This window comes from Balaenoptera borealis, assembly GCF_965194805.1.
Source record: "Balaenoptera borealis genome assembly, chromosome: 5".
In the NCBI taxonomy this organism is placed as follows: domain Eukaryota; kingdom Metazoa; phylum Chordata; class Mammalia; order Artiodactyla; family Balaenopteridae; genus Balaenoptera; species Balaenoptera borealis.
This window is the reverse complement of record NC_138862.1, coordinates 108,648,024-108,665,286: the sequence shown is the minus strand read 5'-3', so window position 1 is coordinate 108,665,286 and position 17,263 is coordinate 108,648,024. Positions and strand designations below refer to the sequence as shown.

The 17,263-nt window shown below is 36.9% G+C and overlaps 2 protein-coding genes across 8 annotated transcripts in view; one reads left to right on the top strand and one right to left on the bottom strand.

Annotated features, from left to right (window-relative positions):
* GFM1 (G elongation factor mitochondrial 1) overlaps positions 1-17,263 on the top strand; it is a 52,589-nt gene that overhangs the window by 21,012 nt on the left and 14,314 nt on the right. For all 7 annotated transcript variants that reach the window (XM_082394359.1, XM_082394355.1, XM_082394354.1 and 4 more), the window contains exons 12-15: positions 1,623-1,760; positions 2,651-2,733; positions 13,096-13,258; positions 14,858-15,002. In XM_082394359.1, the coding sequence (XP_082250485.1) occupies positions 1,623-1,760; positions 2,651-2,733; positions 13,096-13,258; positions 14,858-15,002 (529 nt within the window). The remainder of the gene's footprint in view (positions 1-1,622; positions 1,761-2,650; positions 2,734-13,095; positions 13,259-14,857; positions 15,003-17,263) is intronic.
* On the bottom strand, positions 2,771-9,158 carry LXN (latexin). The gene is made up of 6 exons (XM_082394496.1): positions 8,520-9,158; positions 7,122-7,184; positions 5,837-6,014; positions 5,384-5,520; positions 3,372-3,434; positions 2,771-3,102 (listed from the first exon to the last, which is right to left on the bottom strand). Exons 1-6 carry the CDS (start codon positions 8,646-8,648, stop codon positions 3,004-3,006), a joined length of 669 nt encoding a protein of 222 aa, XP_082250622.1. The 5' UTR covers positions 8,649-9,158; the 3' UTR covers positions 2,771-3,003.

The window sequence follows — 17,263 nt, the reverse complement described above, 5'->3', positions numbered from 1 at the left end:
TTGGAGGCTCTAGGGGACAGTTTAGTTCCTTGCTTACTCAGATTGTTGGCAGAATTCAGCTCCTTGTTGTAGGACTGGGGTCCTCATTTCCTTGCTGTCACCTGAGGGCTGTTTGTAGCTTCTAGAGGCTGCTCATAGCCCCCTTCCTCCTGTCTTCAGTGCCAGCAACAGCAAAATGAGCCCCTCTCATGTTTCAAATATCTCCTGTCTCTTCTTTCCCTCTTCCCATCTCTCCACTACCCTTCTTCATTCAGCTCCCCCTTTTTTTTTTTTTATTCAACTCCTTTATTCAGCAAGTATTTATGAAGCATCTGCTACAAAGCAGACACTCTTCTAGGTGCTGGGGACATAACAGCATCCCTTTCCTCGAAGAGCTCACGTTCTAGCGAGGGCAGCAAACAGTAAACTGAGAAGGTGTGATTTATTACATGGGAATGATGTCTCGGAGACCACTGCAGGGCAGGGGAGGTGGGAGAGGAAAGGGGCAGTTCTAAATGCAGGCTCAGCTTCCATTTTTATTTTATTTTATTTTATTAAAAATTTTTTTTTTTTGCTGCATTGGGTCTTCGTTGCTGTGCATGTGCGGCGAGCGGGGGCTACTCTTCATTGCGGTGCACAGGCTTCCATTGCAGTGGCTTCTCTTGTTGCGGAGCACAGGCTCTAGGCATGCAGGCTTCAGTAGTTGCAGCACGCAGGCTCAGTAGTTGCAGCACATGGGCCCTAGAGCACATGGGCTTCAGTAGTTGCGGCTTGTGGGCTCAGTAGTTGTGGCTCATGGGCTCTAGAGCACAAGCTCAGTAGTTGTGGCGCACAGGCTTAGTTGCTCTGCGGCATGTGGGATCTTCCCAGACCAGGGATTGAACCCGTTTCCCCTGCATTGGCAGGCGGATTCTTAACCACTGCACCATCAGGGAAGTCCCTCAGCTTCCATTTTTAAAGGCCCATGCAATTAAATTGGGCCCGTCCAGATTATTCATGATAATCTCCCCATCTCAAAGTCTGTAACCTTACTCACATCTGCAGAGTCCCCTTTACCATGTAAGGTAACAGTCACAGGTTTGGGGGGATTAGGGCATGTCCTTAGAAGACCATTATTCTGCTTACCACATAAGGAAGTTACATCTAAGGAGAATAAAGGTGCATCAAACCACATCCAAGCAGATTGTTTTGAAAGGGAGAGGTCTCAATGTGCATTTGCCTAGTGTTGGTCTTAACTGCCCTCTTGAATCTACAGTAGAAACTTGGTAACCATGCTGATTCCTTTGATTATGTATAGGATTTCTAAGATATAACACAGTAACACAGATTCTACTTTCTGCTTTATGGGCAGTTTTCCACAAATGGACAGTTTTTGTCAATATAATAGGAAAGGGCATAGAGTTAAGTCTTGGACTCCTGTATCTTGGTGTGAAAAGAAAATTCTATCAGTTAGCTATTCCCTGCTGTCTTGGTTGTGTGGTATTCAAGCTCTCATATTAAAAGGATATAGCCTAGAAACTAGATGGTAGATCATTTTTATTTTTTAACTGTTCATGTATTTGATTTCATTCATTAAAGTTTTTTCAACAGTTTCATTGCTTATCATGCTTAGTAAAATGTGTAATGATTTTCTTTTTTTAAAGAATGATCTGGAAAAATTTTCAAAAGGTATTGGCAGGTTTACAAGAGAAGATCCCACATTTAAAGTCCACTTTGACACTGAGAGCAAAGAGACAATTGTATCTGGAATGGGAGAATTACACCTGGAAATCTATGCTCAGGTAATGAATAACAAGGAAGTTAAATTCACTTTATTTATGTCTATATTTTGTTAAAAGTCGATAATTCTCAATCTAATGGTTATAAACTAATAGTGGTTCTTCAAGCTTCACTCTGGTTTTTGTATCTAGATGTGGTATACTGCTTCTTCCAGTGTGTGTTACTAATTAATTACTTTTGGTTTCTAAATCTTTTTATTCGTAAAACATTGCAGACTTCTAGAATCAAGGCTCAGGGGATTTGCAGTAAGACCATTCATCCATCCCTAGGTTATGGTTCCTTGGGTCGAGTGTATCCTGGTCTCAGCCTTAGGAAGACAACCTCAGGGAGAAACCTGCTGAGAAAGTCGGCCCACCAGTACCCACTCTTCAGGCCATTTCTTGCCTGTTTTCTTCTCAAGTCAGTACTTGAAGATCATTATAATGGAGATAAACAAGTGGGTAGATGGGGCCCCTGCTTACCTAGGAAAGGTCTTGTGTGTATATGAACGAAAACAAAATATATATGACTTATGATTAAAAATTCTGGTTGTGATTATATCTTTGAAGTTGAGATAGTAGAAAATTATGACAACAGATTCATATACTATTCCAGTGAATATGTAATAAAATGGAGCAAAGATAAAGTTTTATTGGATAGATTAATTGGAGGTAAGTATAAATTAATCAATCTAAATTAGAATTCATTTATATAAAATCTGTAAAAGCAGTTTTATTGTTTAATATCATGTATTTATCCTCATAAGGTACTTAAGTGATTTAAGATTTATCATTTGCTTATCATATTTAAATGAATGCTTCTAAGGTAGTTGAGATTCTTGGGATTTTTCTTCCTTTAGTTCATTATTTTTTTAATTTAAATATATCAAAAAGATCTCTCCTGCTCTTTTTAGAGGATGGAAAGAGAATATGGCTGTCCTTGTACCACAGGAAAGCCAAAAGTTGCTTTCAGAGAAACCATTACGGCCCCTGTCCCGTAAGTATGCAAAACGATTAAACATAAACTATGAGGCTGGAATTTAAAGCTTTTTATTAGGGGATATACATAGCACTGTTACTGTTGATAAGACACTTTTACATTGTGATGCTCTTTATTATGGAAGCTATATAGTTCTGTAGTTCAGGCCATTTATACAAAGGGACACTTATGAGATTTGTCTGACCCTTTAAGCTAGATATCAATGAAGACTGGTATACACATCATTAATAAGCATGTTTATACTTCATCGAATGTTACAGTCTTCATTTATTCCAATTGTGCTTCCTTTGGTAGACGGCTATTATGTTTTACTTTAGTACCATATTGTGGATGCCAGAGAACTTGCATTTGCCAAGGAATAATCTCCTGCAAGTAAAGGAAACTGATGCTATGATAAAATTCAGAAAACATTTAAGAAAACAGAGTTGGGTTTATATTTTGTTAGAAACAAAACAGTCCTCATAAAGAAAGCACAAAACAAGTTAAATTGCTGCAAGTGTAATATATTTCAACCTGGTGCCTATTTGAATTTATATGAATTCTGATTTAGAGTCAAAATTAATAAGGCATACTGTGGCTACAAAATGAGTCTCAATTTTCAAAGTAGCATCAAATAAAGGAAAATGATACTCTACCTGAGATGCAATATCATGAAGTAGAATGGTGTAGTCTAACTCAATGAAGTCATCATTTCTTTGCTATAATAAAAAATAAAAACCTGTGTTTAAAACTTGATATCATTGGCAAAAATGATAATTTTAAGAATCAGCTTTCATTAGTAGACGACAGTAATACTTCCACTTAAGTAAAATTAAAAATTGAATGTCATAATTTATTTAGCCTGGCAGAAAAACTATTCTCTTATAAATAAGATTTCTTTCAAACTACATTTTAAAATCATGATTTTTAAAAAATTTGTTACTCTAAAAATCATTTACCCCTTCTGTTTTTAGTTTCTGAGTTGTGGTAGCTACTTAAGAACATTACAGTCTATAATTTGTCATTTAAGATTCCTTAATGTTTCCATTATTCAGAAAAGCATCGTTTAAGGGATAAACTACTGAAATGAGAGTTTACACTAAAGGAAACCAATTTTATAATAGGAATTCTCTTTTAAAAAACTGAAAATAATAAAATGTAATGTTTGATTTTGTAACTAAAGCTTTGATCTATGCTGCTTATTGCTTTGGACATATAAAGTATTTATACTATCAGCTGCACAGAAATATTGCGTCTACAGAGTTTCAAACCATGGTCATCAGAAATTTGCTGTACTCACCCAAGGCTCTTTAAAGCTTATAACTGATGTATTGAAACAAGCCCTAGACTCCAAGAGGCAGCACAGACTCCTGTGGCTCCTTTGGTTGACAGTAATTATAAATATGGCCCCAGGATCAAATAAAACTATGCTCTTCTCTCCTTAATAGTATCTTGAAGCAATCCCTTCTTTGACTATATCAACAAAGAATGTCCTTTAAGGATAAGGTAAAAATCAGGAAGGTTTCTTACGTGTTGGATCATAATAGGTAAAGATATATAATATATTCACGCTGAAGCAGTGGTTAAACTCTTCTGTTGGGATTTTCATTAATGCTTTAAAACTGCAGTTTAGTGAAGGGTTACACGAAATTTCTTTCATAAAGCAGTAACACTGCATATTTTGCTATAAAAACATGGCTTGAAAATCATGATTGTGATTGTAGATCCTCTGTAACGTGGACCCAGCTACTCAATTATCTGAGCCGCAATGCCCCTATAGGAGTGTTGTAACCAAGGTTGCTATCTACAAAAATGCATTAGAAAAAGGCTCTCTTAAAGTGTTATAAATAGTGATGCTAGGTATTTGGCATTACACTCTGAGTACTGTAATTGGTATCCTGTCCTCCAGTGTCCAAAGGTATCTAATAAGTGGCTGCAAAAGCTTGTGGAGTACAGGTGCTCCAGCTGCCTTGCAGTTTGTTATCAACAAACTGAAACAAGCCAATGGAAAGTGCTTTTCTCTTACAGAGTATTTTTCTTGTATTCCATTAAATACTACTAGTTGACATATTTTGTTTTTCTTTTAAACCTCTTAATAGAGCTAAACTCAAATAATTTATTTTAATCTCTTTAAGGTCTAGAAAGAGGCAGTTTGGAATAGTCATATCAGACTTAAAATACAAGGCTAGCAACAAGTAAGATATGAGGTTGTCAATTATGACTAAATGGGTTATAAAAGATAATTATATACAGCAAGCTTCACAAAGACTGAGTGCTAATATTTTTGTTCCAGCTGATCCTGGGGGAAAAAATGCCAGCCATATCTTTAGCTCTGACACTACCATTTCACTAGAGGAAAAAAGCAGAGGTGGTTTCAGTATCACATGATTATAATAATTTGAACACAAAACTTAGGTTGCAAAAGGAAATAATCTGTATTAAGCTGCACACAAAAACCACTGCCAAATTATTTATAATTCAAGACTTCACTCTCTTGAAACTGCAGCTTCACCTTCTCTGGCCTTGATAACTGACTTCTCCTTCAAATACTGACTTCACTATCTTAAATACAAAATGACTAAAGGGGCACTATTTATCCAATCATGAATTATAACACCTTCAGTAAATATTAAATCTATTAATAGTGTATTTTATAGAAATTACTTACCACTTGCTTGACAGTTTGAATTTTTGCCATTTTATACCATGTATTTTCAGTAGAATTTTGCCATATTATATAACCACAGGCAACCCAGGCTAAATGTTGAACTGGCTTCATTTCCGGAGGTACATTTCCAAAACTGTCTGGTGAGGGAAACATTTATATGATAAATGGAATTATTTTATATATACAGTATTGACCTTTAAAAAAAATCTAAATTCTAAGTCATGTCTTAGTTTTCTTCAAATGCGTACAGAAAGTAATTAATTTAATTAAGCCATAGATTGATCTATAAGGTTCCAAGGCTTTTTTTGTTGTTGAATTAGATTAGTAATAAATATTTTTGCAAAAGTCAATATATTGCCAGCATAATGTTAACATCTAACAATTTTGAGCATAGGTAATTGATATTATCTTAAAGTCGAAAAAAATATTTTTCCGTGCCATATATTTACATACCTGGAATATTTTGTGCTTCTAGTGGTTCCTTCATAGACTTGAGTCTATGATAAAATGTGGTATCTTCCTCATCTGGGTTCTTTCCAATTTCTCCTTCAAATGTGAAGTTGACTTCTGGTGCAGTATCTTGTCCCATTGGAGGGTACAGTACTTCAGCTGTGCAATTCACTGTAACTTGCTGTTTGAAACATTTTGTGAAAGATCTTTACATGTAGATGGCCATCCATTACTAATTATTGTTCTTTGAGATATAACATTTAAAGCATTGCCCCCCTAATGGTGTTGTTTCAGACTTGACTTGAGTGTACCTATTCCAGAGGTATCTAATTGGTGGTGGCCCAATAATTTTCTTAGAGGTATCTAAAATAGGTAACTTATTTTATAACATATAAGGTCTCATAATCTTGTAAATTCATTTTAAAACTATGTATTTCAGTATTAATGGGAAGTCCATTTGTAAGGCAGATTTTAGTCTTTATATACCAACTCTAGACTCTGGTTACTTTTTTAAGTCTGTCCATTACTCTTATTCTCTCCTCCTGAAATAACAGAAATTTTCTCAAACTCAGATTCTGCAGTCTATATCCAAATATAAAATGAGAAGATTGTAGCGTTGGTTCTGCTTTGTAAAGATGACTATCAAGCAGCTCAAATGCCTTTTAATGAATCTCCTTATGTTAGCCTGTATCTCTTTTTAATTATGCTTAACAAAAGGGCAAGCTTTTTTAAATTTCAAGGTGGTTATGGTACAAGTGGCAGTTCCTTCCTTTTAAGTTTGTCTCATTAATAATTTGACAGGTGTATAATTTTTTAAAATTTCCCTGCCCCATTACTGAAAGATTCTTATCTGAACAGAGTGGTACCAGTTGGCCATTCTATTGCTCATAAATATCTAAAAGCACTTGCTTTCTTTAAATAAAAGAAATGAAAAACAGAATGAAACAGACATAAAAAAGTGATGATGATTGTAGAGTTAATTATTACACTTGTTCATATTAGGCATAAATTCATACTGGCCTATGAGTACATAACATTTTTAAAGGAAATTTATTTGAACTGAAGTATATAGAGTCTCTTTTCTAAATAGCGTGATAGAAATACTAAGTGTATCTCAGAATACACAAAGAGTAAAAACTGACCTTTGTATGGTGATCATTTTTTTTGAGGCAGGGATTTTACAACAACTTTTTTAAAAACCAAATTAATCCTATGATTTGATCAACAGAGGTGATATGGAATATTAGGAATCAAATTTTATTTCATAATAAAATGACATTTCACTTACTTTTTGGATAATTTCTTCCACAGAAAATTTAAGGTGATACTTATGTCCTCTTCCCGGAATATCCTAAAATTAAGAAAATGTTGTGTTATTATAACAATAACTCAATTCTTTACATTGTTAGAAGAATCCATTCTCATTTGGTTGGGCGTGGTGCTGACTGTTGGGGGTAAATGGTTAAGGCCTTACACCTTGACCAAGGCATGTCACCATGTTTGTGACATCTAATTTAGCAGGTCCTCTAGCAGGGTTATTTTGGATGAGAACAAGAGGGTGAGATAAAAGCATATATAAATAAAATCGGTTATAATTCACTTTCAATCATCAGAGTACTCTAACCTCTGGATCTGTGATCCTAAATTCCACATGAGAAATTTTGAAAATTTTAATTCTAAAGGTGACAAATAGGATGCACCATTGAAAAGCTTTTTCATAAAGCCTTATGTACCCTGCAAATAGTGTTCAATGAAGATGAATTCCATTTTGAGGCAGCTTACTGCGAAGTGGTTAGAGAATGTTAAGTACTGCTTTTACTTGTATGTTAGTGGACTTGCAAAATGATACGTTAACAAATTTTATAACAGTAAGACAGACGTTTAGGTATTTCACTTTTGAATCAAGATGTAATTGAGAATTTGTACCTAATTATGTTATCTGGTGTGGTTTTGAAATAACATTTACTCCCTGTCAGCTCTTAAAGACTGTTAGCAGTTAAACTTCTGTCAGATAAATAAGGGACAGTCGCAAATCTATTAGATTTTAGTAAAACGGAAACAAGCTTAGTGGTTGCTGAGGTCTTGAGCGTTTAATTTAACTCCTTAGCCAGAGGGGGCCCATCATTCACAGCAGTCAGTGGCAGTAGTGTTTGGATGGTTGAAGTGAAGCTTCAGGCCACAATACTTTTACTCTGCTTTGTCAGTTTCTGTTGCTTTTTGTTTAACCCTTCATTTTGGTCAAAGAGTCTAATAAAGGATTGATCTTAAAATTCAGGCAGTGAAGAATCTTTTGCAAGACGGGAGCTTTTGTTGGCCCAGATTGGAGTAGTATATGCTAAACATAGCGCCAGTTTTAAGATCCTTTTGAAAATGGTTCCTGTAGGTTTCACTTGGGGAAAGGGGAGAAGCCGCCCCAATTGAGAACATTTACCGATTTCCTTATAGCAGGGCTCATAAAAACTACCAGTGTCTCTGCCTTCCCGTAAAAACAACAAACATTCCCGGGGCTGTCCCCAGAGACTGGAGTGTAGCCCAATCCCAGAAAAGCCAACTCCTCTAGAGAGACAGCCAGCCTTGAGGCCCAAAACGGGCATGGGGTGTGGGGGGTCAGAAGCAGGTGGAGCTGAGACCCTTGGCGGTGGGGGGAACGCTAGCAGGTGCCGCCACCACCCTCTGCCCGACTCACCTGCAGGCTGGCTTGTTTGACTGTCTGCACCAGAAACACCTTGTGGGGGCTGCCCTGCTGGTAGTTGATGCAGCTCTCTACCACCGAGGCCGCCCTGGAGGCCGGGTAGTGGGTCGGAGGGATTGCCATTCTTGGTGAGCGGCGGCTGGGCTTGCGTGGGGCTGCTCGAGCTTCACAGGAAGGGAAGGGCACCCCCGTCCTGCCTGCTGCCGAGTCCCCCAGGCGGAAAAGTCAGCCCTCCTTCTTCGGGCTGGGCGGGGCCTGGGGCGGGGCCGCCAGCTCCTTCCCTCCCTGTCTCCCTCCTTCCCTCCTTCCCTCCTTCCGATTCTGCAAGCCGCTGCCTGGGAGCTGGCTCCTAAGGAGGCTGCTCCTGGAGCCCCGCCCTGCTACCGCCTACTGTTACTCTCTGGTCCCTGTTTGGAGAGAGCCCCCTCCTCCTTTAAGGGGGGGTGAGGAGTGAGTCGTTGGGCTGGGTTGTTAGAGACTACATCCTTCCTTTTATTAACCTTTACAGAAGCTTGGGGAGGGGCTTTCGGGCCTTCGCCTTAGTGGAGTCTCTGGGGCTTCAAGTTTCCTCTTCGTGGAAGGAGGCTGGTTGCTTTACTTGCAGACTGGAGCGCAACTTCCTTATACACCACCCGCAGTGTCCGGCACGGGGCAAAGTACAAAGGAGCGCCAGGTAGTGAGTCATTGTGAGTCCTTCTTTTCTCTTCCCTGTCCAGGAACAGGCTTGCTCATACCCAGCTTTCTGTGGTGGTGTATCAGTTCTGCCCAAATCAGGGTACGAGAGACTGCAAACGATAGCATTAATTTGGAGGATTATGTAATTTAGGTCAGGAGAATTTTAAAAGGTACTTGCACTCCTCTCTCCCTTTACTGATCTTCGAAAGATGAGGTTTTGATATCACACCATGCTTCCAACTTTCTGAATCACTTTGAAAATTTTACTTTGAGGATTAAAACTTACTTAAAAACTGAATTTATACAAAGCACTACATTGAAGTAGCTTCTAACAAAAGCAGTTTTTAAAAGCTCCTTAAGCAAGCACAGACTTTTAGTAGGCAGTGCATTTTTACTCTCCAGATCTCTTAATTACCTCCTGTGAGCTTTAAAGGAACTGTAGTCTAGGCTGTTCTTTGGATTTGCTGTAGATCTAGCAGCTAAGATTTCTTTTCATCAAATGTATAGCCAAACTGACACTGTAGCTGGTTGGCTTAGAAATAAAGACTCTTTGCTATTTTTCCCAAAACGGGTTTTGAAGGTTCCTTGGGTAGACATATATATTGTGTTGCTTTTTTTAAAAAAGTTAACAAAAATGTATTTGTAATGTGTTGTTTTCCTCAAATACCCTTTTTATTTGTAAATAAAGTCTTTGGAGTAAGTAGATTTCTAAAGAACAGTAAGTAGTAAGGCATTCCCATTCTTTCTAATTATATTAGCCAACAACCATCAAGTAACTAGAGGATGAAAGGGTTAGTTTCTCCTCAAGGCTTTTTGTAAAAAATTGAAGCTTGTTTTTCTGTTTTTGGGCGGTGTTTGGGGGGGTGTGAGTCATTCATCTATCAGCCAACCTCTTAGTTTGTCACTGTATTTGTGTGTTAGTTGTATGAATTATGTGCTCCTTTGATAGTGTCCAAGAAGGAGTGGCGGAATACATTCTAATTACCCAGAAAGAGCTTTTTTGCTGATAATGAAATTTTAAAGTTTTCACAAGTAGCTAGTTAACATCTGTTTTATTACCAGTTAGAGTTGTGAGGAGTACAATATGTGAGCTTCCTAGATGAAATCACCCTTTTGAAGCTTTACGAATACAGTTAACATCTCTGTAGATCAAGGCTAGTAACAGAGGTTGTGACGTATCAGGCATTTATTTACTAAAAGTACACATACCAGTTTAAGTTCTTTTAAAAATATAATTATTATATTAAAATTTTTAAACTGCTTATTTAGATGTTAAATAAATAAACTGCATTGAGAGAATCTTATTCCTATACTTGAGTCCTTGAAATCTTACTTACTTACTAAAATTTCATTAGTGGTAAGTCAAGAGATCATTATCCGCAAACTTGAATAATGTATGAGTTACCTTGAAAGTAGCAGAATTATTATGGGTCTCTGGGATCGGGCAAATTAAATTATTATTTTAAATAATTGTATGGACATAAAACTTAAAACGCCTATGGCTTGCAACTTTGATAAGACTATGAAGTCAAAATAAATCTACAAAATAGAGATACGCAATAAAACCAACACAATTCTAATTAACAGTAATTTTAATGTGAGAGATGATGATGTTTTGTCAAAATGAAATTGTCTTTTATAAAATTCCAGTGGTCTGACCACAGGAGCATGGATTCTTTTGCCTTCAGCACATCTATTCAGTGCCTACCAAGTGATGTCTTAGTTCTTCCACTTCTCTATTTAAGCTACAGTAAAATCTCTCTTTGTGCAGTGTCTTCTAACAGCTTTTGAAGTGAATGCATCGTGTGCAGATTAAATCAGTTTATGTTCTTACTAGCCTTTTAGAAACATGCTTGATTAAGAGTGTTGGTCTTGGTACAAATCCTGGCTCTGCCACTTAAGAGCTGTATCACGTTTGGCAAGTTACTTAGCTTTTCTGACCCTCAGGTTTCTCACCTGTAAAATAATAATAAAAAAATAGTGCCTACTTCATGGGTCTGTGGTGAAGAGCAAGTAAGACTGTTCATAAAAAGTGTTTAGCACAAGCCTGGCACACGAGTGTCCTGTTATTTGGCATCCACTTGATTATAAACGCAGCCATGGTCCCTGAAACCGCAGGGATTGCTTGTCTGTGAGCTGGCCCTCCAGGGCACTGCTGTCCAGTAGCAGTTTGTGCAGCGATGGAAATGTTTGGCTCTGCTGTCCCGGACAGTAGCCACTCTCCACACCTGCCTGTTGACCACTTGTAATGTGACTAGTGCAGCTGAGGAACTGAATTTTAAATTTTATTTAATTTCAATGTAAATATCCATGATTAGTGATTACCATATAGACAGCACAGATCTAGAGTATGTTGTATGTCATATTATTGTCAAATTGAAAACAAAATTTAAAATGTCTCAGAGAACTTGAGCATACTAGAGAATATGTCAATGGACCACAGTTTTGGAATCCCTTCAGTAATTCTGTGGTGATTTGGCAGTTGTTTCTCTTCTCCTTTTCCTGCTCTTGGTGGTTCTGATGGCTGTTTGTTTCTCTCCCGGGAAAATCAACCATTCAGCATTGTTTCCCAGCCTATCCTGAAGCTCTTGGCTGCTGGAAGATTATTTAAAGGCAGTTCATCAGGCACATTTCACGCTTAGGCTCTCTATGGAAACTGCTTATTCCAAGCTGACATCTACTGAAATTTGCTGTTTACTTCTTCCAAACCATTCACAGATCTGTACGCAGGAACACACACTCATTAATGTCCATTTACCTGCAGTTATCTGCAGACACCTTTGAAAGCAGCCAGCTTCTTCCATCTTATGACCTTGAGGAAGGTTTCAGTTGACAGGAAAAACGCCTTCCAAACAGTAGATACTCATGAAATGTTGTTGTTTTTTTTTTTTTTTTAAATTTATTTTTATATTTATTTTTAGCTGTGTTGGGTCTTTGTTTCTGTGCGAGGGCTTTCTCTAGTTGCGGCAAGCGGGGGCCACTCTTCATCGCGGTGCGCGGGCCTTTCACTATCGCGGCCTTTCTTGTTGCGGAGCACAGGCTCCAGACGCGCAGGCTCAGCAGTTGTGGCTCACGGGCCCAGTTGCTCCGCAGCATGTGGGATCTTCCCAGACCAGGGCTCGAACCCGTGACCCCTGCATTGGCAGGCAGATTCTCAACCACTGCGCCACCAGGGAAGCCCTCATGAAATGTTTTTTCAATGATATCGTAGCCTGTGTTTACATATATTTAGTATGCATGTAAGATGTTTATTTCATCCTATTTATGTTGTCATTAGTAGTTTCAAGTAAACACTGACCTGTGTGTCTATTTGAATGACTTATGTTAATCATGATCATTTTGCCATTAATCATTTTCAGGTGTTAGTTATTCCGCCTGAAACTCCCTTCTCTCGTATTTTCTCAGTCCATAGTGTACAAGTTGTAAAATCAAATAGCAACTATCTGAATGAATTAACTGCATAGCTCCTATTTTCAGGTAATTGTCCTCATAGAGATTTAAGGAGAGAACACTGTCCCAGGGAAGGGAGGCATTCCAAAAGAAATGGGTAAGCTCTTTGGAATGTAGGTTACTATTAATAGAGTAAGAACCTTAGACGGACTTTTTATTTTAATTTGTTGACTTTTACTTTCTACTTGTGAAATTCAGAATTAGTAGAATTAAAACCATGGATTACTTTGGTGGTGTGCCCCACCCTCACCTCCAAGTAAAAACAGAAGGGACAGGATTACTTTTTAAATAAATTCTATAATAATTTTATAGCAAGGCCATGGTATTTGAAGGAAAAAGTAAAAATGATGAGAGGTGGTTTTTCATTTAAATTAGTAGGAGTTATTTCATTTTGGTGATTATATAATGCTATGTTGATTTTTTCTTCTTCCTAAATTACTTTCAGGTTTGAGTTTACACATAAAAAACAATCAGGTGGTGCAGGCCAGTTTGGAAAAGTGATAGGTGTACTGGAGCCTCTGGACCCAGAGAACTACACTAAGTTGGAGTTTTCAGATGAAACATTTGGGTCAAATGTTCCAAAGCAATTTGTGCCTGCCGTAGAAAAGGTAAAAACAAAAAAAAACTTTATTGCATTTAAAAAAAAAATCAAAAACAGTCTATTAGGTATCAAATCACATTGCTATCACGTCTTCTGTGGTTCATTTTCATTACAGTTCTGCTTCTTTTTCTCATTAAGCTTTCCATCTGATTAGAATCTTTAAGTTCAAGAGCTATAAATATATGCTGTGATGATGAGGGGAAGTCATTCTGTTTCTTAATCATAGTTATTGTATTTCTCTTGATAAATTTAAACTACTTCATTGATTATAATCAGCACTTGAAATTTGCAGTAGGCGTTAGGGGTTTATGAAAGTTTTAGGTGTACTGATGTAGTAGAATGGACATTGATTAAGATTCCCAACACCTGGGTGCTGTCCTAATCTCTGCTAGTGATTAACATGCCCTTGGGTAAATCAGAGCCACTTTCTTTTGTAAACTGAGCATATAGTACTTAATTCCCAACCCCTCACAAACTCAAGGATCAGATAAGACTCTGATATTTCTTTGGGAATTGTGAAGTGATTTGCACATATAATGGGGTTACTAGTGATTTGTTGGCTTTCTAGGTCAACTGGCTTTAAGACTGTTGTAAACCTTTAGCAACTGTCTATTCTTGTAGATTGAGATTTTTAGGTTTTTTTAACCTTTTAACTTAGAAATCTTATTAACAGATCATAATTTTGGCTTCAGCATTAATTTTGGTAGCATTTTTTGTGATTAGTGTGTTTCATTCATTATACTTTATTTCAAGACAATATTTTGTCATTCACACACTTTTAAATTATCTTTTATTCTCCAGGATTAATGTAAGTGAAGGAAAGCTCAGATATTTTTCAGCATTTAGTTTACAGTTTTGAATGCCAGAAATATATTGTACTACATGTGCAGCTGTGTGATTGTCTTGCCATGAAAAACTATCTTGAATTGTAGGAGCTCTACGAGTATTTAAGTGACTGAATGAAAAAAAAAATTGCACACTTATCAAATTTTACTCTTTAAATATGTATAGTTTATTGTATATCAGTTATACCTCAATAAAGCTGCTTTTTTAAAAGAAGAATTGCTTTGGAAAAATAAAATTAGCTTTTAATTTTAGTTCTTACTGACATTGTAGAACACTAAAGCTGTTAGTGATCTGCCAATGAGGCAGAGCAGTGGTAGGTATATAGTAGGAGCTTAAGACACAGCTGTTGATTAGATGTCAGTTTTGATTGACGTTTTATTTTAGAGAATTTCTTAGATTTGCCTTTCCTCTCTTTCCTCCTTGTAAAATTGAGATCATGCTGTCTCTGTAATGCATCATGAGTGTTTAGTAATTCTTGAAGATGAGGTTATGAGAAAGCGATTGTAGCACTCTCAGCATCACTTTCAAACCAGCTCTCACCTTTAAGTGATAGAGTTTTCCAAGGGATTGCTCATCTAGATTCCACAATAATAATACTTAAATAGGCTGTTCAACTTAAAAAAAAATTTTTTTTTAAACAATGAAATGTAGCATACATAAAAATGTTACACTTCTGAATACTAAAATGTTTGGGGGTTTTTCATAATGCTTCTGTGAGTAAAACCCACTCACTCCAGAAGTTGTGTTCATTCATTAACAGGGGTTTTTGGATGCCTGCGAGAAGGGCCCTCTGTCTGGTCACAAGCTCTCTGGGCTCCGGTTTGTCCTGCAAGATGGAGCGTATCACATGGTGGATTCCAATGAAATCTCTTTCATCCGCGCAGGAGAAGGTGCTCTTAAACAAGGTACGCTGTGTCTGGCAGTTGCCGCATCAGTGCATCTATTTCCCTGGTGGACCATCAGAGCCGCAGAAGGCAGCACTGTGTTGGTTAGGTCTTCCTCCCATCCCCCCCACCCCACCAGAGCAGTAAGCAGCACACCAGGGCACATGATGGGCTCTGGGCAAGTGTTCATAGAATCAAAGTGAGGATAGATTACTGTGTTTTCTTTCTTACAAAATTAAAATCCTACTTTGTTCTCCTAAATTATCTGGTATTTGTTTGTAAGTTTAAATTCATAGATAATCTGTAAGTTCTACTTTTAATAGAGAAGACGGAAGTGCTCAGAATTATAAGAATTATTTTAAAGAAACATTAATTATAGTCATCCTGTTTTTAGTGATTTATTCAGATGTCAGAAAAATCTATAAATTTGTAAACAACTTTTTCATGTATGACATTGTAGGCTTTTAGGCCTTTGAAAGAATTCAGTAAAACTTATTCTCAGTGCAGACTTCTTGTTAAACTGCTAAAATTGTCAACCTTTCTCACATAGAATAATATGTCTATTAAAACCCTGATGAAACAGAACCCTAAGCAATTGCAGATATATCTGATTCATTGCTTTTAAGAGAGAAAAGCAAATGACGGCACAGCAGTTTGACGTTGGGGGCTTTTACATTGTAACTGGGAGCCAGAAAATTCATTCTCTTTGTCATCTCTTCCATATCCGTTATATGGTAATTCATTAGTTATGTCCATAAGTGGATTTTTGCAGAGAATTACATTATGATTCACAAAACATTTCAGAGATATTTTTGTCAAAGAGGGTCGAAATAGCAGAAAATTAATCCTAACACATCATTTCCAGGCATTCGGAAAATCAGGATTTTATTGTATGAATTTTGGACTTTGTTGTTTTTGGTCTGTTTGCATCTGTGACCAGGTGTGGGGCAATGGCTGGAGAAGGTTGCTCATTCCCTGACCAGGTTGCTAATTCCTTATTTTAGTTAAACTAATGGGAGCCATTAGTAATTTGTTGTTTCGTTTCTCAGTTGTGAAAGGGTGAGAGAATCCTCCATTTTCTTTATGCCAGCTAGCTGTCTATTAAAAATGCATTTGAAATTTATGATCTAGAAACCTTGTCACAGTCTGTCAGTTGTAATAGGAAAAAGGGAAATAAAGTCACAAAAAAAATAAGACTTTATTAAGCATGATTCAGAGTGTATTGATAACACCTGCCTCTTGCCTTCTCGGGGTTCACCACTTTAATAAATCTTCAACTGGCAAATTGGTTTTAATCACTTCATATTCTTTTTTTCAGCTTTACTGAGGTGCAGTTGACAAAATTGTAAAATATTTAAAGTAATGATTTGATAAATGTATACATTGTGATACTTTTTTAAAGTATAGTTAAAACAAATTAGATATCACCAACTGTTCTATGCTGGTTCTTGACTGGAAATTGGTAGCTTTCCTGGATAGAGGTTGCATAAAGCAAGGTAATTGGTAAAATCAATTAACAAAGAGCCTCAACCTTTTAAATTATACCTATATGAAATATAAATAAATATAGATTATATGCCCATAACATACACATATATAGCCATGAAAAAAGTCTGTACGTCTATGCATATTAACTAAACAGGTAGATATGTACCATTCAGTTTGTAAATACTTAAGTGTACAAATACTGTTATGTGTGATGACTGCCTGGTGGGGTGCAAAGGAAAAGCACCAGATAATAATTGAATTGAGGAGTATTGGTTTTTGCCAGATAAATATGTGCAAATAAACAGGTTACAAGCGTGAAAAATGAATTACTTTGCTGTATCATCATCTGATTCTTTTTTCTCCATGACTGAAAGATAAAAGGGTAAAAGGAAATTTTTGCTGGGCTCTTAAGAAAATCAGCTTTTCATGCATACACCTCCACTGATTATCATATGAGAGTTTTAGGGTGGAAAATGTTGATAAATGAGCTTAGTATCAGATTAGCTTATACTTTTGAGCTATTCTCTATTATCAAAATTGGAAGAAAAATAGTCCAAATTCTCACGTAGTTTTCATTAAAAAAAAAATGAAAACTGGAACTATTTTCAGTCACAATGTAAACTTTGCCCCTGAGATTAATCAGTGATGTAACTAAAACTGAAACGTGAAATTGAATGTTCTTTCAGGGACTGTTTCACCCCATAGATGTTAACCGTTGCCATCATTGTCTATGGCCAATTTTTAGACCGCTGTGCTTGGTCTCTGCAGAAACATTGAACTTGTAGCTACTCTAC